The sequence below is a fragment of the Elephantulus edwardii genome, unplaced genomic scaffold (assembly GCF_000299155.1).
Source record: "Elephantulus edwardii isolate Elephantulus edwardi_28Jun2011 unplaced genomic scaffold, EleEdw1.0 scaffold00201, whole genome shotgun sequence".
NCBI lineage: Eukaryota > Metazoa > Chordata > Mammalia > Macroscelidea > Macroscelididae > Elephantulus > Elephantulus edwardii.
In genome coordinates, this window is record NW_006399951.1 from 2334879 (window position 1) to 2362559 (window position 27681).

The 27681-nt window shown below is 40.6% G+C and overlaps 1 protein-coding gene across 2 annotated transcripts in view; it reads left to right on the top strand.

The window, feature by feature from the left end:
* TOX3 (TOX high mobility group box family member 3) overlaps positions 1 to 27681 on the top strand; it is a 129290-nt gene that overhangs the window by 88019 nt on the left and 13590 nt on the right. The window contains exons 2-4 of one of the 2 annotated variants that reach the window (XM_006897102.1): positions 1333 to 1398; positions 5358 to 5612; positions 27208 to 27477. In XM_006897102.1, the coding sequence (XP_006897164.1) occupies positions 1333 to 1398; positions 5358 to 5612; positions 27208 to 27477 (591 nt within the window). Of the gene's footprint in view, positions 1 to 1332; positions 1399 to 5357; positions 5613 to 27207; positions 27478 to 27681 lie in introns of those variants that run through there. The other variant, XM_006897103.1, reaches the window with a different exon arrangement.

The following is a 27681-nucleotide window of genomic DNA, read 5'->3' on the forward strand; positions in this document are numbered from 1 at the left end:
ACGTGTTCTCCATACCTGTCGATGTGGTCACCTCCTTGGGAAAATGGTGCCCAAAGAATTTCTAGCTCTATTTAGGGTTTGCAAGAGAGAATTGAGGGAGCCCTGGTAGCACAGTTAAAGCATGCAACAGCCAAGCATACAAGTCAACAGTTTGAGTCAGTCACACTTGGAGGGAAAGGATGTGCAATCTGCTTCTGTAAAGACTCATTGCCTTGGGACCCTGGGGTGGACTCTGCTTGGCCCTTCCAGAGCCCCTCTGGGTCAGAAAGCCCCTCCTTGGCAGTGGGTTTGGCTTGCTTCACTGAGATTTGAGACCACCCCCGTGCTTTATTTGAGGTCGTAAAGGAGAGGATACACTTGATAAAAAAGAAGGCAGTCTTTTCCCATTTAGAAATCATGAGAAGAAAATAACGTAGGTAATTGTACGCACAGAGCCTTTCCATCGTGCCAGACGGAGAGCAGAACGTTTGAAGTACCAAACCTCCCCCTCCTCATACTTAAACCATTCCAGTCTGAAAACACGTTCCAGCAAAAATCCAAGTTTAACATTTTGATAACAGGCTCCTAGAAGTAAAGAGCTTATGTCTGAAATGCTGATACAATCTTATTTGTGATGGTAAGAATGGGCTATTGTGTTAGGGAATTAAAGAAAAATTGCTGTGTTCATAGAATTCCGCTTATTTTTTAAACCTCTTTGCACTTAATGTTACATTGAGAGATTAAATAACACTGTTTTCACCAACTCAGATGGCTGCAGATACCGTTTTAAGCACTGTTTGGAGGTTTAAAAAAAAAAGAAATCTTTAGCCTTATTAGTTATTTATATTCCTGCCACACCCTATTCAGGAGAAAATAGAATTGGAGTCCTGGGAATTGAATTTCATTCACTTTAAATCACATTTTAACCTACCCACATTTGTGACATCTATTCTTGAAAAGCAAGCTGTGAAATCCCAGTATACTTTAAAAATGTGTCAAGGTGATTTTCTTGGAAACTCTTTTTCTTCTAACCTTTGGTGAATGCCAGTTCAGTGAGCTGCACATGCTAGTGACCAGCTGAAGGTTTGCGATCCGACCCCTTCCTTCCTGTTGCTCGTGATGAGAAACACAACTATTTTCTTGAATTTGTTAAGTAGCTTTTTTCTGTGCTTAGTTTTGGGAGGAACTAGCCAGCAGTGTTGCGTTGTGCTTTGAAATTTTGATCATATTTGACATATGGCCTTTCATACCTTAACGACTACGACTTTCTAAATCACATCTGAAAAAGTGAATAAAGTGCCATTATTCTTCATTATGCTACATATTTACATAATATGATCTCCTTTCTTGTAGTTTGGAAATAACAACAACTACATGAACATGGCTGAAGCTAACAATGCATTCTTTGCAGCCAGCGAGGTAGGTATCTGCCTTTTTTGTGTGTTGATGTTTCCTGTGATAGATTATTTAATAGGTTTGCAGGGGAAACAAAGTATCTGATTTTTTTTTCTTCTCCCCATTGTGATACAAAGTAATGACTGTCAGGTAGAAATTAAGGTGTTTCTTATCATTTGCCCATAGATTGTTACTGACAGTGGGAAATTCACATAATTCATTATCTTGATGGAGAAAATGTCGATGCAAACAAAAATTTACATATGAGAAACAATAGACACAAGTAAGGAAACAGATTGTTGGTATCTAGGCAGATATCAGGTTCTTTTGGAAACCAGGCTGGTTGCAACTTTTTATAGAAAATATTTTAACTTTTTTATCTGGAGGATTTATTTAAGATATTGTGATTTGGGAAACATTATGACAATCGTGTTATAGTTTCTTTCGTTTTTGATGCAAATGATGATGAAATAGGTATTTTATATTTTTCTAGATCTTCCCAGCCTAGTGCAATGCCTGGCACAATGTAGATGCTTCGTAAATATTTGTTGAATCAGTAAATGAGAATGCTCCAAGACTGGTTTGACTTCAGTTTATGGATACAAATAGGATAAACATCTTGTGGGTGTTTTCACTGCCTCCACTACTTACTGATATAGATCTGGTTTCATTGAAGAGAAACCTTGATCTCAGCTAGATCGAGAAACGGGTTCCCTAAAAATGGTAGACTGTGAGATTCAACACATAGGAACAAATGGAAGTAAAATTGGTCCAAATGGAAGGAACATTTCCTCTTGTGGTTCATGTAATAAAGAGTCTTCATTTTCCAAATATCTTCACATATAAGAAACTGAACTGGTATGACCCCAGAGAATGAAAATAATAATGGCTTCGTTAAGTGGTCTTGGTACAGAGAAGCAAGTTATATGAAAAGAATTAACTGAGAAATTATGAGGATAAATGGATAGTCGAGAATTAGGGTCGCTCAAGATTTATCATTTTTACAGTGACCATAAACTCTGTAAGCAAGAAGACAGTTCAGGAAAGGGAATATTGTTTGGCACTGGCTCCTGTGTTGTTTGTGATAATGAACACAAACCCCATCTGTAAAGACAACATGATGTTTCATTCTGTAGGATTTTTTTCCCGTACATTTGAATCAAACATTGATGAAAGCTCTACTGCCAGCAGCTGTTCAGAGACAATTTAATTCCAGCTGTGATAATTCACCGTGTCAGACATTGGCTGTTATATGTTGATACAACAGTTCTCCAGAATTTGCATTTTTATCAAAAGGAACAAATGTTTTGAACATTTCAGTACAGATGGTATTTAACCATGTACATAGTACTTTAACATGTTCAAGGTAAACACTGGAAGGTCAATCTCTGTAAAATGCAATCATGTACAATGCTGGATGATTAATCTGATGTGGGGTTGTTTTTGTTTTTTTTTTCTAATCTCAGTCTCTGTTTTGGGTTTCTCTTTTCTCAGAGGAGTATTTAACTTTTAATATATAACCTGTCTCTGAAGGTGGTTTAAAATGTTAGCGTTTTCTTGGTTATACATTATGGCTTCATTTTATTTTATATGTATATATAAATTCTAGGTTGAAATTTAAAAATTACACCATAGGGAAAGATTAGGTGTGATAACTTTCCCGTCTTTCTTTAACAAAAATAAAAATTAAAATCCCCTTAACTTTGACTGCCTCTAATAAGAAGTGGTTTTCATGTTAGTGCTTGAGAGGTAATCTTATGTAAGGATTTCACTGTGCATCATTTCTTGAGCAAAAGGAAAGCCCCAGTAAAATGTTAATTTGCTGTGTTCCGGCATGTGCCTGATTTCTCAATCACTACATTAAACATAAATTTATTTGGCTTTTCTTAAGCCTTTTAATGAGTGCCACCTAATTCAGGAAAACTTTAGGTTTGAATGCTAAAAAGTGTAAGTTGTGCTTGAAGCCAGTTCCCTTCACATGGCGATTGCCCTGTGGATAACACTACAGGGACTAGGGTGTTCTAGATTTGAAATTCACACGTATACTTCCTGTTTTCAATCTGTGTCATGGTTACCATGACCATTTTTTTTAAAGTACCTTAAATATTTATTGAAATAATATTTCAAGTGTTAATTACAGTGGTAATGAAAACAGCCAAATGCCACATATCAAGAATGAGTGTTTATCCGTATTGTTAATGTGATATGTTAGATTTCATTAAGCAGTAATGGGGTAGCAAATGAGTCACAAATTACAGTTGCATCTGTTACTAGACCACATTAGTGCCAAAATAACGGTGAATGCTGCCTTAGGGTTACGTTCATTAGCCAACCACATTTGTGGCCAATTCATCCCTTTGTGTTTGCGAATTCAGTGTCACAGTAAGAAGTTGACATCTTTGAGGGTCACTATTAAAATAGGCGTGTAAGAAAAATCTCACACTTAGCTCCTGTCTTCGTGTCTTTTATTATACTGTGATATCTTTTAGTCTATTACATTTGCTTAAAATTTCAAGATGTTTGATTGTCCAACCACAGCCTCTCAGTGCCTTTTTTCTTTCTGGTGAATTACAAGTAATGACAGCCGACAGATTGTAGGTACTAGAAAAAAAACAAAAACAAAAAAAACCGCACAAAACATTTTTCCTTTTGAGTTTGTTTCTATTTTTTCTCCAGTAGGTACTAAGCTGTGGTATCCTTGATTTTCATCTCCTAACTATATATTCTCTAGCTGATGATAGTAGCAGATTGAAATAATCTGGCACCAAATCATTCTTTCAAATACTGTACATAATAAATGAACGCAAACCTGGAACCTATCTGAGTACCCACCTCCACCTCCTTTACCCCACCAAATATTTTACACCTCAACCTCTACTACCCCCCAACTTCCCCTTTTCCCAAATGGTAAAGCATTTAAGAAAAAAGGGTCAGTGTGTTTGGGCCAGGCAAGTCCTGATATGCATCAGTACATTTAAAACACTGTCTTTAAGAATCTAAGTAGCATTGTAAGAAAACCAGAATGCCTTAAGATTTGGATTGTGAGAAATAGTGTTTTCCCAAGTGAATGAGCGACACCATAGTGCTTAGTATAACTATCCGGCTCTGTACTCATGCGTATGAAATCAGGGAGGAAATGTTCAGAGGAATATATACTAAGTGTTCCTGTAAAAGAAAACACTGCCCTTGTAGCTGAATAAAAGCACTGGTACCTTTTAGGATATTGTTGTTGTTGTATGTTCTCGAGTCAGGACAAACCCTCAGTAGTCAACCCTCTGGGGTGGGGTAGGGGTTCAGAGGAAGTGAATTGCATGGGAGGCACTTGCCTCTCCTTCTGCTGAGCAGCTGGTGGATTTAAACCTTGTGCCTTTGGGATTGCAGTTCAGCTTCTTTCCACTAGGCTACCAGAGCTCCCTCCTTTACATAGAAGCAATGTTAATTGTAGTATAAATGTTATGTTACAAACAGTACTGGTTTTCATAAACACATTCATTGCACTTGGGAATATACCAGTAAGAAAATGAAAAGAAAACATACACAAATTTAATATTGCACATTTTATATGTTGTAGCAAAAATAAATAAATAAATATGTTCACTTCTGGCTTAATGTTGTGTGTGTACCACAAAATCACCGGCGTTTTATGAAGCATGCAGATAATGTAAGCCATTCACAAGCATGTCAATAAAGTGGCAATTTGTTATATAGCCAAATCTGATGTCGCTGATGCTCCAAGAAACAACAAAGACAGATGTTGCTAATTAAGTACGCATTAAAAAACTGTTAATACTGATACTCCATTAAAACCATATGATAATGAGACTTAAATCTTTAATCAGAATGATCAACAAAACTTTATATATGAAAATCTGTTTAAAATGTTGCATTTAAGAAATAAATACTTGGCGTAGATATATAGTGTTTACATGCAAAGCTCTTCCCTCACAAATATAAAGACGACATCTGTATTTTCTCTCTCTTAGCAGACATTCCATACGCCAAGCCTTGGGGATGAGGAGTTTGAAATCCCACCCATTACGCCTCCTCCAGAATCAGACCCTGCCCTGGGCATGCCCGATGTACTGCTACCCTTTCAAGGCCTCAGTGACCCTCTGCCTTCCCAGGGAAGTGAATTCACACCCCAGTTTCCACCTCAAAGCCTGGATCTTCCTTCCATTACAATCTCAAGAAATCTCGTGGAACAAGATGGTGTTCTTCCCAGTAGTGGGTTGCACATGGTAAGTACCACATATCTTTCTTAAAAGTGTTAACATCTTGCATTTCTCACAGTGGCTCTGAGAACCCACAGGCCTGTGGCTTGTTATGTCTTATACCATTTGTTATTACGTGTTGAGAAGTTGTCTGTGACTGACTCGTAGGACCTTGCAAACACCAGCTTGGAACCTGACCTGATCTTGAGCCAATCTCACAGTCTCCGACACACCTGCTCCCATTGCCACAGTGACTGTGTCAGTCCATCTCATCCAGGAGGAAGCACCTTCAGTCTTCCAAGTCTGGTGGTCTTCTCCAAGAACTGGTCCTTCCTGGCAGCATGCTCAAAGTATCTGAGAGGGAGCATCAAAATCCTTGTCTTCATGCTCTCCAGAACAGACCTGTTTGTTCTCTTGGCAGTTCGTGGTATGTTCAATACTCTTCTCCAGCACCACAACTCAAAGGCGTCAATTCTCCTTCCATCATTCTTAGGCATTGTCCAGCTCTCTGATGCATAGCAAGTAATTGTGAAGACCGTGGCCAGGATCAGATGCACCTTATTCTCTAGAATGACATTGGTGCTTTTCGGTGCTTTAGAGAGGTCTCTGACAGGAAACTTTTCCAGTGTAGCTCATCTTTTGGTTTCCTGACTGCAGGTATGAAGGGTGTTGATCGTGGATCCAAGCAAGCTGAAATTGTTGACAATCTCGGTCTCTTCTCCATTTGTCATGATGTTGCCAGTTGACCCAGTGGTGAGAATCTTTGTTTTCTTGATGTTGAGCTGCAACGACATTGAAGACGACATTTCTTGACCTTCTGCAGCAAATGCCTCAGAATCCTCTTCAGTTTCAACAAGCAAGGTTGTGTCACTGCGCATAACATGTTGATGAGTCTTCCTCTAATTCTAGTGTCACATTCCTCCTCTTTAAAGCCCAACCTCTCAAATGGTCTGTTTCATGTTTAGATTGAAAGGGTAGGATACATAGATCAGATCCAACCCTACTTGACAGACTCCTTTCTTGATTTTTAAACCATAAAGTATTTCCTTGCTCTGTTCAGATGGCTGCTTCCTGGTCTAAGTTTTGCATGAGTGCAATCAGGTGTTCTGGATTTCTGTTCTTTTCACGGTTGTGAACCACACAGTCAAATGTCTTTGCATAGTCAGTAAAACATAAATAGACATTCTTCTGGTACTTTTTGCTTTCAGCCTAGATTCATCTGATATTGGCAGTGATGTCCATAGTGCCACAGCCTCTTCTAAACCCAGCCTGTATTTCTGGCAGTTTTCGTCATTTTTGGATAATCTTCAACAGGATTTTGCTTGCATGTGAATTAGTGATATTCAATAATTTCCACACTCTGTTGGATCACCCTTTTTGGGAATGTGAATAAATATGGATCTCTTCCAGTCAGTTTGACCAGGTAACTGTTTCCAGATTTTTTGGAACAACCTGGGAAGCATGTCTATGGCTGCATCTGTTTATTGAAATATGTCAGTTGATATTTCATCAATTCCTGAAGTTTTGTTGTTTGCCAATTCCTTCAGAACAGCTTAAACTTATTCCTTCATCCCCATCACTTCTTGGTCATATGTTGTTTTATTAAATTCTTCTGCATTGACCACGTCCTTTGGTACAGTGACTTTGTGTATTCTTGCTATCTTCTTTTGAGGCTTCCTAGATCATTCAGTATTCTGCCCATACAATCTTTAAATTCTTGCAACCCAAGTCTTTAATTTATTCTTCAGTGCCTTCAGCTTGAGAAAAGCTCAGTGTTTGTCGCTTTTGATCTTACGATGCCAGCTATTTGCGCATTTTATTATAATGGTTTGCTTTGCCTTCCCAAGCTGAGTTTCGAAATGCTCTGTCCAGCTTCTTAACATCTGATTTCTTCCATTTGCTTTGGCTTCTTACCACTCGAGTGCAGTATTCAGAGTCTCTTCCGACATCTATCTCAATCTTTTCTTCTGTCTTTGTAGTCTGTCTTTTGCATTCTTCATGAATGATACTTTCCTCAGATTTTCTTATTATTGATATTTTAATGAGAGTTTAAAGAAAACTTGGATTTCCATTCAGTGAATGATCCTTTCTTTTTTTTTTTTTCAATGAATGATATTCTTGATGTCTTCCCACAGCTCGTATGGTTTTTGTTCATTAGTGTTCATGAGCTCAAACTTCTTCCAGAGATTATTTTTAAATTCAGGTGGTACAGACTCAAAGTCAGATTTTGGTTCTTAGGGATTTGTCGTCATTTTCTGTAGCTTCCATTTGAACATGCACATAGTCGATGGTCTGTTCCACAGATATTGAGCAAGGGGACATTCATTGGTTGACAGTCACACGAAAGAGGCCATAAGTCTTGGACCAATAAGATCCTCCTTAATTGAAATGAGTTGTAACAATCTCATTTATTGGTGTGGAGTCAGCCTGTGTCTTTCCATGCCATTGATTTTAGCACAACACTGTGTGCTTGAGCCTACTTTACTAGTCCTTATCACGTGTCTCAGTCCTTCCCATTCATGAAACATACCTTGTGCTTAGCCTCAGGTGAAATATCAGACAGTGATACAAAGGAAAGGGGAAACATCACTTATACCCAGCAGAGGAAAATACAGAGCAGGTTATTTTGTGAGATACACCTAATTGTGTTATTTATTGTCATAAACATTGAATGCGGCGCTCCAGGGAGCTGAGCTTACTAATGCAATAATTTTGGTTCCATTTTTCTGAGTGTGCAATTATACTTAGCATCCACTAGAGTAAATCTACTTAAGTCTTTTTTAAACTCTTCTCCTGGAATTGTTTGTTTGCTTGCATTTGTGTCTATCTGGGTGAATTATTAAGCAGACATTTTAAAACAAGATTAATGGTTTATAGGAGTTTTTTTTTTGTTTGGGTTTTTGTTTTTTGCTTTTTTTTTTTTTTTAACAGTGGTAAAATGAAACAGATGTGTTGATTTAACAAAAAACAAATCCTATGGCTTGTTTACATATTTCTCTGCACATTACGATCATGCTAGTGATGTTTACTGGTTTCAGTTGTTAATTCCCCAGAGAGCAGCGGATGATGGCAAAATATGAAGTCGATTAACAGTGCCGAGATTCAGTGTGCTCTCTGAAATATGAGATTACTTTTCCGAATAGGATTGTGGCAACATCATTTTCTTTGCCTCTCATCTTTTGTGTTTGAGCTAAACATCAGGGCTGGCATTTTTGCTTTTTTGATCAGAAAAGAATGTGGTAAACAATTGAGAGGTGGCCGTTAAGTAGCCATAAGCATTTGCCTTCTCATCGCAAATAATTGTTTCCTCTGAGCTTTTTCCATCTTTTGTCCCTTTGACACTAGAATGGAGGCTTTTGCCCCCCCCCCCAGTCACACTTACTGTGTGGTATCTAGAAAATAATAAAGATTAAAAGGATGTTTAGTCACCAAGGGAGGTTGCCACATGTCTCTTGCTTTTCAGAGACGCTCGGGGAGGCTAGTTGAAGTTGGGGAAATCGTTAAAAGACCATATAATGTATGCTAAAATGTGCACTTTATTAAATTGGTAAATATTTATTAATCATATAAGAATCTGCCTTTAAATTAAACATCTGATGAATTACCTTGCCTTAAAGCTATAAAACTGTTATTGCTGCTATAAAAAAGTGTAAAGGAGGCATTTTGACTATGAAATTTCATTTCATGGTCAATTGAATTTACTATATTGGAAAGAACTAAAGATGGAATCATAAAATAATTATGATATTCACATACACTTAAAGAACAATGCTTTCACTGGCTGGCACTGGGGAAGAGGACTCAATTTTTAATGCTTCTCTTGTAATGTATTGCTAATCACTAAGACAGTTGAATTATTTCATTGATTTTTAAAAGTATAGGTACTTGAGCTAAGTGCAGCCTGTTGTCATGATATTCACATGAAGCTCGGCATATTTGTTGGTGCCTTTTTGAAGTTTTACTGAACCAGAGGCTCTTTGTTTGGATTTGAAACACACTAATCTGGTTGAAGATTCTAGTAGAATTTCACCTTGTAAAATTGTCATGGGATTTTAAATCACAAATGTTGGGAGGGGGGAGAAAATGTACTGGGACAGAATTATGATGAATACAATGTGTCGTTGGCTTTGTTCTGTGCACTACCTGACATGTTCACCTATAAACTTGAATTCAGAATCGCCAGAGGCATGGTTAAAAATAGGTTATGTCAAGGTTCTTCTATGTCTCCCTCCGGGTATGAGTTGACTGGCTACATCATAATACTCCACAGCAAGACTCATCTGAGATTTCCCTTAGGAAGGTCACCAAAAAAAGAATAAATAATCCTGTATACATCATGCATTTATCTTCTTGGTGTGCACCAGATCATACCTTAGGCAAGTCAAAAGTTTCATTATCCAAATGAATGCGACCGATGGTTAAGGATTGCTGCTGTGACTTAAGACTATTAGGCAGAGGAGCAGCCTGTGTGGATTGTAGTGAACCACCTCTCCTTCGGAGCCTCAGTGGTTTTTTCTTGTAGAAAGAGTGACAGTTCCTTACATTACTGATGAGCTGCATTGTTGACAACAAGCGTAACATGTTTCTTTTGAACTCATGCCATTATGTTTAAAAACAGAACACAACAAAAATGTGGGGGGGGGTTAGAGAGAAAAGATTCCAACTCTTAGCATTCCCATTCCAAAATATGCAAATATATGCCCTGTTTTCAAAGGCGAATTGCTGAAAAATTGAAGGGCCATGCATTTGTGACTTCAAAGAACAACTTGATTTGCTTGTTATGGATCAGTATATTTTAAAACAGGATGTGGTTGGCCAGTTGAAATCAACCATTTATTTTGGTTTGAGAAAAAAAAAATCCATTACCTCTGTGAGTGATCAGTTTAGATGATCATCTGGCAATTATTTTAATCTACAAAAGATTACAATTCAAAAAAAATCTACAAGGTGTACTCCCCAGGGCTCTTTTCTTTCTTTCTTTCTTTTCCTTTTTCTTTTTTTTAACACCTCTCTATAATCTGCCCAACCTGCTGAGTAGCATTGACATCAGTAGTACATCAATTTCAGAAAGTGGATTATTTTTACTAGACAGCTATTGTGACATATTGGGTCAGTCATAAATGAAAGATATTCATGCAAGCATGCAATACTTGTAATGAAGTCTCACTCTGACCTTCTGTATGATTGATTCTGTAATTTAGTTTTCTCAGGCAGTGCCTGAAATGAAATGAAATCATGTTGAACAAGTTTTGAATACCCACAGTGCACCAGGAGAAGAAAAATCTGCGGCCCCAGAGGCTTGAGAGAGAGCAGCTGAACGATTTATCTCCATGCTATTATAGCCTTTGCCAGCATTCAACATTTCTTTCTTTTTTTTTTTTTTCTTATTTGGCTTAAGTACTTAATTCTGCAGGTAGCTGTAAATGGGAAAATAAAATGCTGTTCAGATTTAAAATGACAGGACAGGAGTATGTGCAGGGGACTGATAAAATATCTTGAATAGAACTGACCTTTCATGTAGCTGAAAGTTACTGGGGGATTCATCCTCATAATTACCATATAGATTATTTTTATTTCTTTCCTGCAATGAAACATTTCAGAGAGCAGTAGTGCTGATTGAATGAAAATTGAACTTGTTAACATTCTTTTCAGCTTAGCCTGTTGTACATAACAGAAGGTTAGCTTTGATGAATTTCAAAATTCTCTTTGATGTCTAAGAAACAGACGGTAAAATAATTGTCTCTAGTCTGATATTTTTGTATGCCCCCTAAAAGAAAATTTCTAAAACACATACTGATAACCCACACATTTTTCCTCCATCCATTATATTTCATGTTTAGAGGGCTGGCAGTTTCTGTTTGATATTGCTTTGGTATTAATTGTGTTAGCACATATTTACAGAAAATGCTATACTGGTACTCTTGTCATATCTAATGTACTTGTAGAAATTTGAAAGGGATTGTAGGAAGGGAGGTCCTCATGAGTAGGGTGGTTTCTGTACATGTTAAGGAAAGAGAGAAAAGAAATCTTGTAGAAAACACATACAGCAGGGAGAAAAAAGAATCATAAGCTTTTAAAATAATTACTAGACTCTTAAATAATAATCTAAACATATAATCATTTTTTATAAGGAAAATAGGACTTTATTAAAATCATATATCTAAAACTACCAGGGGTGTTTTAAGAGTTTTACAGCCACTTGGTTTGGCTGTAATTTTGAAGTTGAGTTATTTGTTTTAATAAAATAACTTTATGCCATTTTTTATACTTAAGAAAATCTTACATTGCGAGTAATAGCAGACTCTCAATTAATACATTGTTTAGCAGTGTTGTTTAAGGTGTTACAGATAAAACAGTTATTTCATGGGTCATTAATGTGTTTAATGTGTGGAACATTCTATTAAAACAAGCCCTTATTACTGTTATGAACGTGTTCATTGCTGTTGTCAATAAGGCTCCGGAGTGATTCCTGCAGGATGATTATCATTTAATCACTGGGGGAGACCAACAATTTCTCATAAAAATAGGGTGAATATTCAAGTAGTATTTACTTTTGATCAAGTAATGGCCGAAAGTATTTTGTTGTATGTTAGCAATAAAGAAAGACTGACTGATAAGCAGAACGCTAGTTTTCAACGGAGGATCAGTCTGTTCAGAGTGTAAATTGATAAAACTGAAACCACATTAACTCTTAGCAGATGTTTACTGAGCACCTACTATGTGCTCTCTGGAGGATTTTAATCATTGGAGACTGATTATATCCACAGTAAAATGGTTTCCTTGATTTCTGCTGTCTTCACCATTATCATACAGAACTTCAATGAGTTCAATAGCTGCCTCACAGATGTTCATTGTCAAAACTCAGCTGTAATTTAGCTGTTACTATGCAGTGACATTTGTCTACCAGAAAGGCCCAGGCCACAGATATTTTTATGAGCTGGCTTTCTCTGTAGATCAAATAGCTCCAGAACAATACCAAACCCATTTCCTTTTATTCAAATCATGGCTCATACCGACCCTTTACGAGAAGGTAGACTTGGTGCCCACAAAGTTTCCAAGGCTATGAATCTTCACAGAAGCATCCTGCCCCATCTCCGTCCTGTGGAGTGGCTGTTGAACTTTGGTTAGTGGCTTAACCACCGCATCACCAGGGCCCTTGCTATGTATTGTACAGAGTTAAAAATTAAAACTATAAATGTGTGCTGGCCCCGAAACACATGGGCATTGTCTTTAAGGTTGTGCAGTTGATGTGGGCTTGGGCACAGAATCTCCTGGCCATCATCGGATAACAACAGGAGGCTATATGATGAGAAAGCTATGCCACGGCTCATTGCTCCACGTCTTGTGTTTCACACGCATCATCGTCGGTGGTGAGTCCCCAGTATTCACCAGTAGTTCAGGGATGCTACAGACACCTTTTTATGTCACTCAGATTCCTGAATGAAATTGGCATGATGCTTCAAGAAATTAAAACATTTACATTTTTTTTGTGGCAAATAAAGACAGTTTGTCACTGTAGCCACTTTTCAGTGGCATCACGATGTCCAGAATATTGTGCAACCATCATTACTGTTTATTCCAAGCTTTTTTTATCAGCCCAAGCAGAACTGCAGCATCCATTAATCCAGCTTTATCATCCTAGTTGTTATTGTTTTTGTTGTTATGTGCCATCGAGTCACCTGCGACTTATAGTGACCCTATGTACAACAGCCCTAAACCCTGCTCTATCCTGTGCCAATCTTATTGTCTTTGACACGCCTATCCCCATTACCGCAGTCACTGAATCAATCCATCTCATCAAGGGTCTTTCTCTCCTGCGCTGTCCCTTCACCGTCTCAAACATGATGTCCCTCTCCAAGGACAGGTCCCTCCTTGCAACATGTCCAAAGTATGTCAGACGGAGCTTCAGAATTCTTGCCTCCAAGGAGAAGCCTGGTTAGGATGAACCTGTTCATTCTCTTAGAAGTCGATGGTATATTAAATACTCTTCTCCAGCACCACAGCTCAGTCCCTGTAATAAATAACGCATGATCTTTATGCCTAACCTTGCTATTTCAAATAACAATATTTGTCTTTTGTGGCCAACTTCTTTCACTCAGGTTTCAGAGATCATTCACATGGTAGTATGTATCATTTAGTTTCCTTCTGTAGTTGTTCGATGCCACGTGTTGACCATATTTTGTTTATGGACACGTCCGTTGTTTCCCCTTGGGCTGGCTGTCATGAATTGTGCTGCGTGGACCAGCTTGAGGTGCTGCTCTCAAGTCTTGTAGGTATGTTGGACTAAGGGGTTTTTAGAATGGGGGGAGTTACTGTCCACACAGTCATCCTTTTTCTCTCTGCTCACAGCACTGGTCACCATTTGAAAGGATCTTCTTGGCCAGTGTACAGCCTGTTTTCTCCCTACAGGAATATAAGCTCTCCCAAGGCGATGACCTTACTCTTCACATTCATTGTCATCCTGAGGTCTGCAATGGTAGTGGTCTTGGCATTTATGGTCTTTCAGTTAATGTTTTTATGGTTGAATAGATAAATGAATGATGGGAAACCCCAGTGGCACAGTGATTAAAGTACGTAGTTGATACCTACAAAGTTGCCAGTTCTGACTTACGAGCTTCTCCTCACAGGAGAGAGAAATGTGACAATTAGCTTCAGCTCCAAGGGGCAGCTCTACTGAGTTCTGTAAGGCTGGGACGCAGGGATTTTTGTAGTGAATAACATGGATATTGGAAGTGAAAGCTTACTTGTTATTAAGATCATATCTTGGTAGTTGTTGCTGTTGTTGTTATGTGCCATGGAGTCGCCTGTGACCTATAGTGAACCTGTGTACAGCAGCTCTGTGTACAGCAGTCCTGAGCCAGTCTCCGATTCCAACACACTAATCCTCATTATCAATCCTTCTCATCTGGGGTCTTCCTCTCCAGCGCCATTCCTCCACCGTTCTGAGAATGATACCCGTCTCCAAGGACTAGTCTCTCCTGGTCATGTGCTCAAATTATGTGAGATGGAGCTTCAAAATCCTAGCCTCCAGGGAGAAATTTGGTTTCACCCTCTACAAGACAGATCTGTTTGTTTTCTTGCTGGTCCATGGTATATTCAAGACTCTTCTCCAGAACCACAACTCGAAGGCATCTATTCTTCTATCATCCTTAGTTATTGTACAGCTCTTTGATGCATAGCAAGTGATTACGAAGACCGGGGCCTGGATGAGGCACACCTAAGTCTTTAGACTGACATTGTTGCTTTTTGGTACTCTGGAGAGGTCCCTGACAGCAGATTTTCCCAGTGCCATTTGTCTTTTGATTTCCTGACTGCTCGTACCTAGAGTGTTGATTGTTGAGCCAAGCAAGCTGTAATTATTAACAACCTCAATCTCTTTTCCACTTTGATGATGCTGTCAATTGGCCCAGTGGTGAGAATCTTTGTCTTCTTGATGTTGAGTTTCAATCCATACTTGACCTTCTACAGCAAGTGCTTCAGGTTCTCCTCAGTTTCAGCAAGCAAGGTTGTGTCATCTGCATAACGCAGGTTGTTGATGAGTCTTCCTGATGCCATGGAGGAGTAGGTTTAATAAAGTATGAAAAGCTATAAAAGTGGAATCCTGTTTTAAAATTGTAGTTTACAATCAAGTCAATTATCATAAGCCACCAGAGTTAGGACTGTAACAGTTTTGTATAACTTGTGATTGATTGTTGCTAATTAAGAAATAAAATAAACATGAAGGAGACTTCTTGGTAAAACAAAGACTTTATAGGGTATATTCATAGACTACTAATTATTGATTATCAACTCCTGAAAATGTTACTTTGCTAAGAAACTTTAACCTTAGGAATAATTCTTTTTCAGCCAAAGTTCCTGTTTAGGGAAATTTGATTTTGCTCCTGAGTACTTAGGGAGCCCTGGTAGCCTAATGGTAAGAATCTGTGCTGCAATCCCAAAGGCACGCAGTTCAAATCTGCCAACTGCTCCACAAATACTATTATGCCAAATACATACTCAGTGATACACAACGACAACAGAGTACTTAAGCAGAAATGATCTATTTTGTTGTGACTTTTAGTGAATATCTATGTCATTTGTGGTATGCAGGTCTGTAATTATCAGGAGTATGTGTTTGGCATCATGGTGTTTGTTTGGGATTTGTTCCTGTATACTCTCAAGTGGGACCCATCTCAGAGCTGACCCTCTAACAGTGGGGGATATTGCCCCTCTTTCTCCTGAGGATTTGAATCCTGGATTGGCTGTGTAATTCCTTACCACTAAGCCACCAGAGTTAGGACTATAATGTTGTGGTTGTTGTTAGGTGCCATCGAGTCGAGTATGACTCATAGCCACCGTATGAACAAAAGATCTGAACCCAGTCCTGTCCTGCGCCATCCTTACATTTTTTGACACACAGGAGCCCATTGCAGCAGTCACCTTGTCAGTCCACCTGGTTCATGGTCTTCCTCTCCTTTGCCGACCCTCCACCCTTCCTAACATCATGTTCCTCTCCAAGGACTAGCACTTCCTAGCAGTATGTCCTAAGTATGGGAGGCGAAGCCTTACCATTCTTGCCTCCAGAGAGCACTCTGGCTGCACCCTCCCCAAGACATATCTGTTCATTTTCTTGGGCATCCATGGGATGTGCAGTGCTCTTCTCTGACACCACAGCTCAAAGGCGTCAATAATAGTTATGTGTAACTCTTGACTGATTGTTGTTAATTCAGAAATAAGATTTTAATATTACTCTTGGTGATAACTGAATAATTGAGCATATAATTATTGGCCTGAACTTAAAATTCTACCCTCATATTTGTAAGTACAAAGTGATTTCATTACAGATTATTATTTAATTACTCTAGTTCTCAAGAAACAAATGATTTTTTAAAAAAAATAATCTGTTAGAGTAAAATGTATTTCATTACATCCTTTAATATGTTTGGGTGTCTTCTTAAGGGTATGCCCGCTTTCATTATGAAAACCTTACATTGGATAGTTAGAGTAGTTATTTTTAAAATGTAGATAGAGCAACAATTACACTGGATTACATACTGTTGTTGTTGTTATGTGCCATCCAGTCAGCTCTTAGCAACCTTCTGAAAACAGATCTGAACCGAGCCCTGTGCTGTGCCGTCCTTACCATCTCCAACATACTTGAGCCATTGTTATAGTCACGATGTCAATCCATTCTGTTGATGGTTGTCTTCTCCTGCACTGACCCTCCCTCCACCTTTCCAAGCATGAGGGCCTTCTCCAAGGACTGGCCTTTCCTAACACACACCCAAAGTATGTGAGACAAAGCTTCCCCATCCTGGACAGGGACCACCCTGATTGTACCTCTTTTAGGACAATCTTGCTTTTTCTTTTGGAAGTCCATGGGATAGTCCATACTCTTCTCCAGCACCATAAATCAAAGGTATTGCTTCTTCTGACATCCTTAGTCATTGTCTTTCAGATGCATTATAAACTATTAAATAGACCATGGCACACCTTAATCTTTAAGCTGACTATCTTACTCTTCTGCACTTTGGAGAGGTCCCTGACAGCAGATTTTCCCCATGTGATATGTCTTTTGATTTCTTGACTGCTGGTACCAAGGATGAGTTTGAAAGCTTATATCTTACAACAAAAGGAAATGGAAAACATAGCAGGTGCTGTTTTCTAAGATCAGCACTAAGTGTGATCATGGACCTTAAAGAGAAGGGAGTCATGTATTGTAAGAGGATGGTCCTTTCTCCATGCCTGAAGGAATGAGTAGAAATCATTTGGTCTTGTAGAGTCAAGGAGCAGGGAGGCCTTTGGTTGTACAACGGTTAATACCTGGGCTAGTAGAAGTGGTGTATAGAAAGGGTGGGGACCAGCTAAGCTAGAAGAGAGAGTGTCCCTGGCAGAGGACAACAATTTCAGAGGCCTCAAGAGGGCCACGGCTCCAGCACAGTGATGCCTGGCAAGGTTTGGAAACTCCGTGCGGTCATTTCCCTCTGCACACGGAGATGAACAACAAGGCAGGAAGGAGTTGAGGGCGTTTTTTACTAAAGGAAAATATCAAACTATATCCACATTCTCCCAAACCCCCAGCCTGTCTCTCTCCTCAAGATAATATGTGGATATGCTGACATAACACGTCAGGGATCTACACAGTGAGGGAGTTTTCCACCTTTCACTTCTCTCTCAGTCTTGACTAAGTCAAAGAGAAGATGCCAGGGCTCCGTTCGCTTCTCTCTGATTCTTTTTTGCCCTTTTCCAAACAAGAGAAAGCGGAGCTCGGAGCCACAGTGGGAGCCAAGGAGGTCCATATTTGGGCAGACATTAAAGATCGTATTTCCTTTATTTGGTATTGTGCTTATCACAGATGGCGAGAGATTGTGATTTTTCCATTTATGCCAGTGGTAGGAAGTTTAATTTTTTAGTATAATATGATTTTGATTTTAAACGTTCACTTGATAATGGATGTTCAATAATAGACTGGACTTAGATGACTTAAAGAACAATAGAAGCCACTGCTATAGATCCCTCGTCCTTGATTTCAAAAAAGACAGAGGCTCTTTCATCAGAAGGTAGCCTCCGCTGGGCAACTCTCACCCTTAACACACATACCACCCAAGGCTCTACAGAGTCTCACATGGATTGGATGTACATCAGTAAGTAGAGTGCAGGCCTGTTCCTACCAGAGCCTTTCAAGCACCGTGGAATATTCTGTGGACTTCCAAAAGAACAAATAAGTCACCCAATGGAATACTACGCAGCATGCAGGAACAATGAGTTTGTAAATTATTACCTAACTTGGGAGGGACACAAATATAAATATTGTATAAAACTATTATTGTAGAATGAGTATAGGGATCCAAGAGGGGTGGGAGAGGGTGGAAGTAGAGGGATGAGGATGTGCAGGGGGAGGGGGGAATTAATCATGGAGTTGTACAATTTGATGGGGGGAGGGGGGAGGGAAATTGGAAGAATGTGTTCTCAAAAACAATGTATTAGAATGTTGTAAATAGACTAGTGTAATTTTTTATTTGAATTTTTTTTAAAGAATAAGTCTAGTTTAGAGGAAGTGTAACCTTGGTGCTCCTTAGAGGCAAGGATGGTGAAACTTCATCACACATACTTAGAGCATTTTGTTAGGAGGGGCCTGTCTTGGGAAAAGATATCATGCTGTGGAAGGTGGAGGGTTAGAGAAAGAGAGGAGGACCCTCGAGCAGATGAATTGACTCAGATGCTGTAAAAATGGGCCCAAGAATATCAGAGATGGTGAAGATAGCTCAGGATCGGGTAAGGTTCGGATCAGTTCATAGGTTGCTATGAGTTGTATTTGGCTCAGTGACACCTAATACAACTGCCCAAATAAGATAGCACAGTCTGTGTTGAGGTGCTAACCAAAAGGTCACAGGTTTAAATCCACCAACTGCTGCTCCTGAGGAGAGAGGTGGACAGTTTCCTCCCATTAAGAGTTACAGTCTTGAAAACTCAGTGGAGGGTTGGTTGCTGGGAGTTCCTAGCAACTTGATAACTGTGGATTGGGTTTAGGAGTTTGTTTGGGGTTTTTTGTTGTTGTTGTTTTAAATTTTTTTATTCATTTCAATGAACATTTACAGAGATTTTGGATTTCCATTCATTCATTGTTGCCCTTTTCTCCCTGCCCAACCCCCAGTTCACTCTTCTCTTTGAAAAGTAAAAGAAAAATTCCTTCATTGGTATTGAGTTTTTAGCCAGCTCATTTTGAAGGACTTTCTGTGATTGCAAAACCTGATCCTTGGGTACTCTTCAAAATAGAGGTGGGAGCATTAGACTGTGCCTGTGCTTTTAAATGAAACTAAAGTTTCCACAGTTGACTTAGATGGGCTGTCTGTGAGGTTTGTTCACTTAGTATTTTTTGGGATATATAACTGCACGGGATAGACCTAGCTTTTAAACTTTCAATGACTTCCTTCCACACTGGATTAAATCCAGAATTCCCAGAATAGACTGCTGTGGTGTGTTTATCACTGGCCTCTCTAGCCTGGCCTTACCTGCTTCTGGGAGGGACACTGGCCTCTGGTAGTCTTAGTCTCCAGCCTTTGCACATGATACTCTCTACATGAGATGCACCTTCTGTCTTTCTGGCTTAGTTAACTTCTACTCTGCCTACTTCACTTAATAAACATCTCCCCTGGGAAGCAACCCTAATGTCCCTACATTAAGGATCTGGTCCCTTCCCGTCTCTCCTTGCCTATTCAGCCCACTGCTCTAATGACTTCTCAATTTTTTAGACCTGCTAAAATGACTCAGTGGTGATGGAAGCCCATAGCCTGCTTCTCTCTCTCTCCCCCTCTTGCACTTCATTGTACGTTTCCTCCATGTCTTCCTAGATCAGGTTTTCTCTTGAGGAATCCCCAAAGAGCAGGTGGCTAGCAGAATTCTTCTTCCCTAAGAACCAAACGAAGCTGTTGTCTTTGAGTGCATTCTCTCTCATCCTCCCACAAGGGCAGAGAACCGGCCAGCAGCATTTCCAAGGCTGCAGCCTTTATGGAAGCAGACCGCCCCATCCTTCTCCTGTGGACGGTCACAACAACAGCATTTAATGCAGAGAGTGAACGTCCACTATTAAAGGATGCTGTTAGTAACACCATGTAAACCTTACCACAAATGCAGCCACACGTGTGATAAGCACACGATTGCGATTTAGGGTGGAGTGGATTCTGACTCCTGTGGCCCCAGGTGCACACAATAGACGTGCTCTGTTGGATTGTTCAGGCCATGACCTTTCAGAAGCGGACCTCCAGTCCTGGTTCCATGACCTTTCAGAAGCGGACCTCCAGACCTGGTTCCGTGGCCTTTCAGAAGCAGACCTGCAGCCTTGGTTCCATGACCTTTCAGAAGCAGGCCTCCAGTCCTGTTTCCTGAAGTGCTCCTGAGTGGGCTTGAGCCGCGAACCTTTCAATTAATAGTTGAGCTTTTAATTACATCAATCAGGTAGGGAACTCGTAAGCACACAGGCTCTTTTTAGTAAACTGAAACTTATGTCAGTGAAAACTGTTAGGCAATCAAGTCCAGAATGAAAGCATACATTGTGGAGGGAATGCAGAGAGAAGTCATAGAGTTACAAGGGCTTGCTTTTGGCCGGAAGATCCTTCTGGAATGTTGATATTGTTAGGTGAATTCATCACACATCTGCATGTGCCATTTTTCATTGTAAAAAAGACAACAGAGTAACATGTCTGGTAATGAGAAAGTGCATAAATCTGATTATCATATGCCATGGTCGTGCAGGTGGACCACGTCATTCTTGTGCAGTGAAATTTAAACTCTATCAGTGTGCACTGGGAATGATTTGTAGATAACTTTAGAACATCTCGATTTAAGTAAGCCAGAAGAACTTGCAAACATTTTTCTGGAGAAGGTATATGGAGCATAAAATCGCTAATGCTTGGGGGCAGGAAGTGACATAGATGAGCAGTGGTGGGGCCTGAAAAGGCTGGAAGAGTGGACAAGACAGCTCACAGGGGTTTTTTTAGGAGAAATAGATAAATGTAGTAGAATGTCAATAAAAAAATATTAGGACAAACTGAGAGCATTGCCCTATTATGGTAAAAGGTTTCACCTCCAGCAGTCAGCAAGTCAGCAGCTGCCTCCCTCTCCAGCTCTGTCAGCTCTATAGTGGACGCCAATGACTCCACCAGCATCTGCAGAAGGATGCCTATCAATGGAATGGAATATTTTAGGAACAATGGAAGAGAGTGTTGACAATTACCAAGAAGGGTGGGATTGTTCTGATGTGTGACGTGTTTCCCTAGAGAGCCCACATAATTTAGAAATTATTAATAAATAAGGAAAAGAAACCAAAAGTGTGTGATGTTAGTCTGTGGCCCTCAGACCTGGTTCTAATTGTTTTTGGTCAAACAGTCTTCTAAGTGGTATAGCACTGGTCTGTCCATTTGCTGTACAGAGGTAACTTGTGGTTGCTGAGATGCTGAACATTGTAACACTGATGTGTCAAATATGATAATGGTTACCCATGGTGGACGGTGTTTGATGGAGCTTCCCGATTAAAACAATCTTGGAAGCAGGAATGGCATCCACTTCCAAAATAGCTTACACCCAGGAAACTCTATGAACATGGAGAAAGGATGAAAGTTATACAAGTCATCGGGTCTTTCGTTCACGGGGTCACTATGAGTTGTCTGTGACTCAGTGACACTTAACAACGCAACAACAAGGAAAAGAAAAGCCTGACAGTTTACTTCCTCTTGGTGGTTTCTGATAGAGGACGTTTGTTGTTGTGCATTTTGTTTCCAGTCATGTCAAAACGATAAGCAGGTGTACGAGTGAGGCGGCTCCCCTCTGCAGTCTTCCAGACTCGCCCCATTGTCACCACTAACCATCACCAGGTCTGAGGAGACATTCTTCTGATTGTTGCAGAGTTGCACTGTGCACCGTGGAGTTTTCGGTGGATGCTTTGGGGTATAAGCAAATCACCAGGCTTTTCTTTTCAGGTACACTTGAACTGTCAACCTTTGAGTCAGGAGCAGAGGGTACATTGAACCTTTGACCTGTTAATAGTTAGGGTTTGCCTCTTTCTCCCTGCTCCCAACAAAAGAGGTTATACTGTACAATTTTTCCCCATTTTTTTCTGAGTATGATGTACTTTATTGGTACAACATTACAAGGTGGATGCACTAAGTCCCTCCTCTTTCTCAAGGGGACGGGATGGAAACTGTGTCAAAGCTGTGAGTCTTAGTGTGTAGAGGAATCGAGTTAGAGCAAGAACTTGCCAATAGTTGAGGATCTCTCATCTAGTGTTATTGCTGGGGCTGGTAGTTAGGGGGCTTTTATTCTTTGGAGGTCATGTGATCCGTCAGATCGACCACCCTGTTCCTGTAGACAAATTCATTGTCATACCAAGCAGTGAGTTTGATAAAGTGGTCATTCAGGTCATTCAGCATCAAAGATAAAAATTAAACCCACGTGTCTATTAAAGCCACGGGAACAAACCTAGTCATCAGTGTACCCCAGGATGCCCTTTAGGTACCCTTCTGATAACTTCTTTATTATCTTCTTGAGGTCATAATATTTGGCAACTTTCTCCATGTGGGAGGTGGGAGGTCAGATCCATGACTGACACATTGAGGGTGGAGACACAGAAATCCCTGCAAGTAAGTTTCCCGTTCAGCCTCAGGATGACCATATCCGTGGCCTCGGCAGCACCAGTAGATGCAGGGATGATATTTTGGGCAACTCCATGGTCACCACGCCACAGCTTTACAGAGGTCCACAGTCTTCTGCATGGAAGTGATAGCATGGACTATGGTCATGAGTACCTCAGTGGCGTTGGCCAAGGGGGCCAAACAGTTGGTGGTACAGGAAGCATTACTGACGATCTTGAGAGAGTTGTCCTAGTTCACGCCCATAGCAAACATGGGGGCATAGGTAGAAGGAGTAGAGATGATTACACATATGGCACCACCCATCGGGAGAGCCTCAGCCTTCTCCAATGTGGTGTAGATGTTAGTAGACACTACAACATACTCAGCACCAGCATCACCCCATTTGATGTTGGCGGGATGGGGTCTCACACCTGGAAGATAGTGACAGCTTTCCCATTGATGTCCAGCTTCCCATTCTCAGTCTTGACGGTGCCATTGAGCTGGCTGTGGCTGAAATCATACCGGAACATATAGACTTTGTAGTTGAGGTCAAGGAAGGGGTAATTGATGGCAACAGCATCTGCTTTGTCAGAGTTAAAAGCAGCCCTGGTGACCAGTCATCCAATGTGGCCAAATCCATTTACTCTGACTTTTACCATCTTGTCTCAGGGATGCAGCTGAGGCTGCACGAGAAGAGAGGGCTTTCTGTTGATCAACAAGGAGCAGAAAGTTCTAGAATCATTTTTATAACTTTTCCCCTACTTACAGTGTCTCCAATTAAGGGAGCTCTGGTGGTCTACTATGTGTGAGGTTAAACTACCCCCAAAGCAGCGACTTTGTGGTGATTCAAATCCACCAGCAGCCCCTCAGAAGAAATATGGGCAGTCTTCATCTGAGCAGTTTAGAGTTTAGTAAACTCGCTGGAGGGTCTGTTTTGAGTTTTGGACATCACTTTGGGCTAGCCGTTCTCCACTCTGAGCAGTTTCGCCCTCCAAGGGCTAGTCAGAAATGTCTAGAGGCATGTTGGTTGCCATGGGCCAAGCAGGGGCTGGGGGGCGGGGGTGTGTGTGGCGTCTACTAGGTGAAGGTCAAGGATACTGCTGAACTTCCTCTAAGGCGTAAGGTGCGTGCACATGTGCGCGCGCACACACAAATACACACACACACACACAAATACACACACACACACACACACACACACACAGAGAGAGAGAGATACAGAAACAGAGACTCCCTCTAACAAAGAAATATCTGGCCCAAAATGTTAACAGAGCCAGAGGTGAGAAATCCTGCTCTAGGTCAATACATAACAATCTAATTCATTATTTTTTAAAGCATCATCTTACTTTGTGGTATGGCAAGATTATAGTTTATTCAGCCAGTTTCCTATTGACAGATGTATATTCTTATGTAAGGTCAGCTATGAGATATTTCTGACTTGATGACATTGAATTTTTAAATTTGATATATTTCGTATCAAGGAACCCAATGTTTTAATTTAATGATTACAAATAATTTTGTTTCTTTGAGGAGAAAAATAAACCTTTATAAAAAGACAAAAAAAAGAAGAGTGGAGAATTCATAGATGTATATATAAAATCAAATCATGGTCACTGTGTGACAAGAGGGAGTTCTGGTGGTCCAGAGGGAAAAGAGTTATGCTGCCAACGTGAAGGCAGGCAGTTCAAATCCAGCGGCTGCTCCATGAGAGGGAGATGATCAGTATTCCCCATGCAATTTACAGCTTCTGAAAACCCATTTTGGGTCAGCTGTGAGTCAGTTCTGACTTGATAAAAGTGAGTTGAGTTGTATGACATAAATTTGTTCCAGTAAAATTCACAGGCTCATTTTAAATGATGTCGTTAAGTCATTGGAAAATCATCCTTTTTTTTTAAAAAAAAAAAAAAATGTCGTTAAGTCATTGGAAAATCATCCTTTTTTTTTTTCATGCTTTGGAAATAAAACAAGAGCAATGACTGAAAACCTTTTTTATGACTATACCGAAAATGGAGAAGGTGAGCATGGATGTAACTGTAGTCACATTTGTTGTTGTTGTGTGCTGTCAAGTCAGACCAACCCTTACCCGAGTTTTCAGAGGCAGTTTAATCACATGGGAGAAGATTGCCTATCCTTCGCCTGCAGAGCAGCTGGTGGATTTGAACTGTGTGTCTTTGAGATTTTAGTGCAGCTTCTTCCACTAGGCTAGGCTCCTTGTCATCACCTTTGTTGTTGTTGTTGTTGTTGTTATGTACTGTAGCGTCAGAACCAACCCACAGCTGACACTCCAGTGGGTTTTCAGAAGCAGCAACTTGCATGGGAGGAGATTGCCCATCCTTCTGCGGGACAGCTGGTGGATTTGAACTGCATACCTTTGGTTTGGCGGTGCAGTTCTTTCCCACTAAGCTACCAGAGTCCCCTTTAGTTGCTTTTACTGAACATTAATTCTGAATATTTCTACTGCTTCTTAATGCATCATTTTAAAAATCTCTTACTGCATTGAATCATGTTCTATAGATCAAAACAAAACCAAGGAGGTTTTTTAAAAAAGGGCTATCCATCCAAAAAATGCTGATTGAGTTCCAGAGTCTGTTGACGTTATAATTCTGAATTGGAATGTCCTCTGGTTCGCCCCCAAGGGTTTCACTGAGAGGGTGCCCGGTAGCAAATAGATGTTTGCTTTGTGAAACCAAAACACTCTACTTCTTCAACCCATCCTCACTGAATGTCATCCACATGCCTGGAAGGATGAGATGAAGAAAGCCTTCCTTCTCTCACAGAGCTGAGTACAAAACTATCGTTACCTGTTGCCATGTGTCTGTCAGTCCTGCCTCAGCTGCCCTGTGTACAGCGGAACAAGGTGTGTATGGCCTGGCCCCGCAGCAGCCTCACGGTTACTTCTGTGTCTCACCCTACTACTTCAGCCACTGCACCAATCCATCGTGTTGGGAATCATTCTCTTCTTTGCTGACTCTCAACTTTACCAAGCATGAGATCCTTCCAGGGATTGTTACAAGTCGAGCATGACTCATAGCGAACCTATGAACAAAAAACCTGAAGCCCCTCTACAAGTATCGATGCTTATCAAAGTTCATAGTTTCCAGAGACATTTTATTTAGGAAGTGGATGCCACTTCTGCTTCTAAACCTGTCATAGTATTTTATGCACCTGCGATGCATAGTGACCCTATGTACAGCAGCCCTGTCCTGAGCCAGTCTCACTAATTGTGACACACCAACCCCCATGGCCCCAGTTACTATATCAATCCACCTCATCTGGGGTCTCCCTCTCCTGCATTATCTGTCCACCCTTCTGAGCATGATGCCATTCTCCAAGTGCCGGTCTCTCCTGGTCAAAGTAAGTGAGGTAGAGCTTCAGATTCCTAGCCTCCAAGGATAGACTTGGTTTCACCCTCTCCAAGATAGACCTTTTTGTTTTCTTGGAGGTCCATGGTATGTTCAAGACTCTTTTCCAGCACCACAACTTGAAGGCATCTAGTCTTCTTCTGTCGTCCTTAGCCATTGTCCAACTCCCTGGAGCATAACAAGTAATTGAGAAGACCATGGCCTGGATTATGCGCACCTTTGTATCTAGACTGACATCATTGCTCTTCAGCACTCGGAGAGATCTATGACAGCAGATTTTCCCAATGCAATTTATTTGTCTTTTGACTTCCTGATTGCTGGTGTTAAGAGCAAACTGGGGGGGGGGGGCAGGAAGTGGGGGGAGGGGAGGAAAATGTCCCACAATGAATGAATGGAAATCCAAGTGTTGATTGTGACTCCTAGCAAGCTGTAATTGTTACCAACCTCAATCTCTTCTCCATCTAATATGTTGCTACCAGTTGGCCCAGTGGTGAGAATCTTTATCTTCTTGATGTTGAGCTTCAATCCATATTGCAGACTATAGTCCCTTTTGCAGCAAGAACTTCAGATCTTCCTTAGTTTCAGCAAGCAGGGTTGTGTCATCTGCATATCATAGGTTGTTAATGCGTCTTCCTCCAATCCTGATGCCACACTTTAAATAGCTTGAACAAAGCATCTGAGGTAAAGGTGCGCCATCCTTTATTCTAAGGAGTGTCCTGGCTGTATTTTGTCAGAAACAAAAATGACAGTAGGTTAAGTCCATCTGTTTTGTTAGATACCATCAAATTGGCTCTCACTCAAGGTGACCTTGTGCCTAACAGAAGTACGACACTGCATGGTCGTGGGCCAACTTCGTGTTCATGTCCATTGTTGGGACCACCGAGCGTGATTCTTAACATTCTCATTGGTTAATTTTTAGAGCACTGGCGCTTTATTCCCAGTCTGTTTCAGTTGGAAAGTACCCCTGAAGCCTGACCACTGTGGGTGACCCTGTCAATAGTTGAATATTTGAAATACTGGTGGCCTCATTTTCAGTGGTCCAGCAACACAGTGACAGATGGTAGCACACCTGTGTAAAAATCGACAACATTATTCAGAAGGTCGTTGGTACTGTTATAAACTAAAACCGTTTTCCTTTTGCTGTTGCCTTTTAAGGACCAGAGTCACACACAAGTTTCCCAGTACCGGCAGGATCCCTCCCTGATTATGCGGTCCATCGTCCACATGACTGACGCTACTCGCTCTGGGGTCATGCCTCCTGCCCAGCTCACCACCATCAACCAGTCTCAGCTCAGTGCCCAGTTGGGATTGAATTTGGGAGGGACCAGTGTACCCCATACATCTCCTTCACCTCCTGCAAGCAAATCAGCAACACCTTCCCCTTCCAGCTCCATCAATGAGGAGGACGCCGATGACTCCAACAGAGTAAGTTTCAGACACATCACTGTCCCAGTGAACTTGCAGTTGCCGCATGCCCATGGCTTTGTATTTCACTCATGACATTACTTTTCTGTTTGGACTTCAGCTAGTAGTCACATTTATGAAAGTTTATTATTTTTCCTTTTTTCTGTGGAAAATGCCTTGAGCTAGAAGTTGGGAGATCTATCTTTTCTTGGTGACATGTTGTTT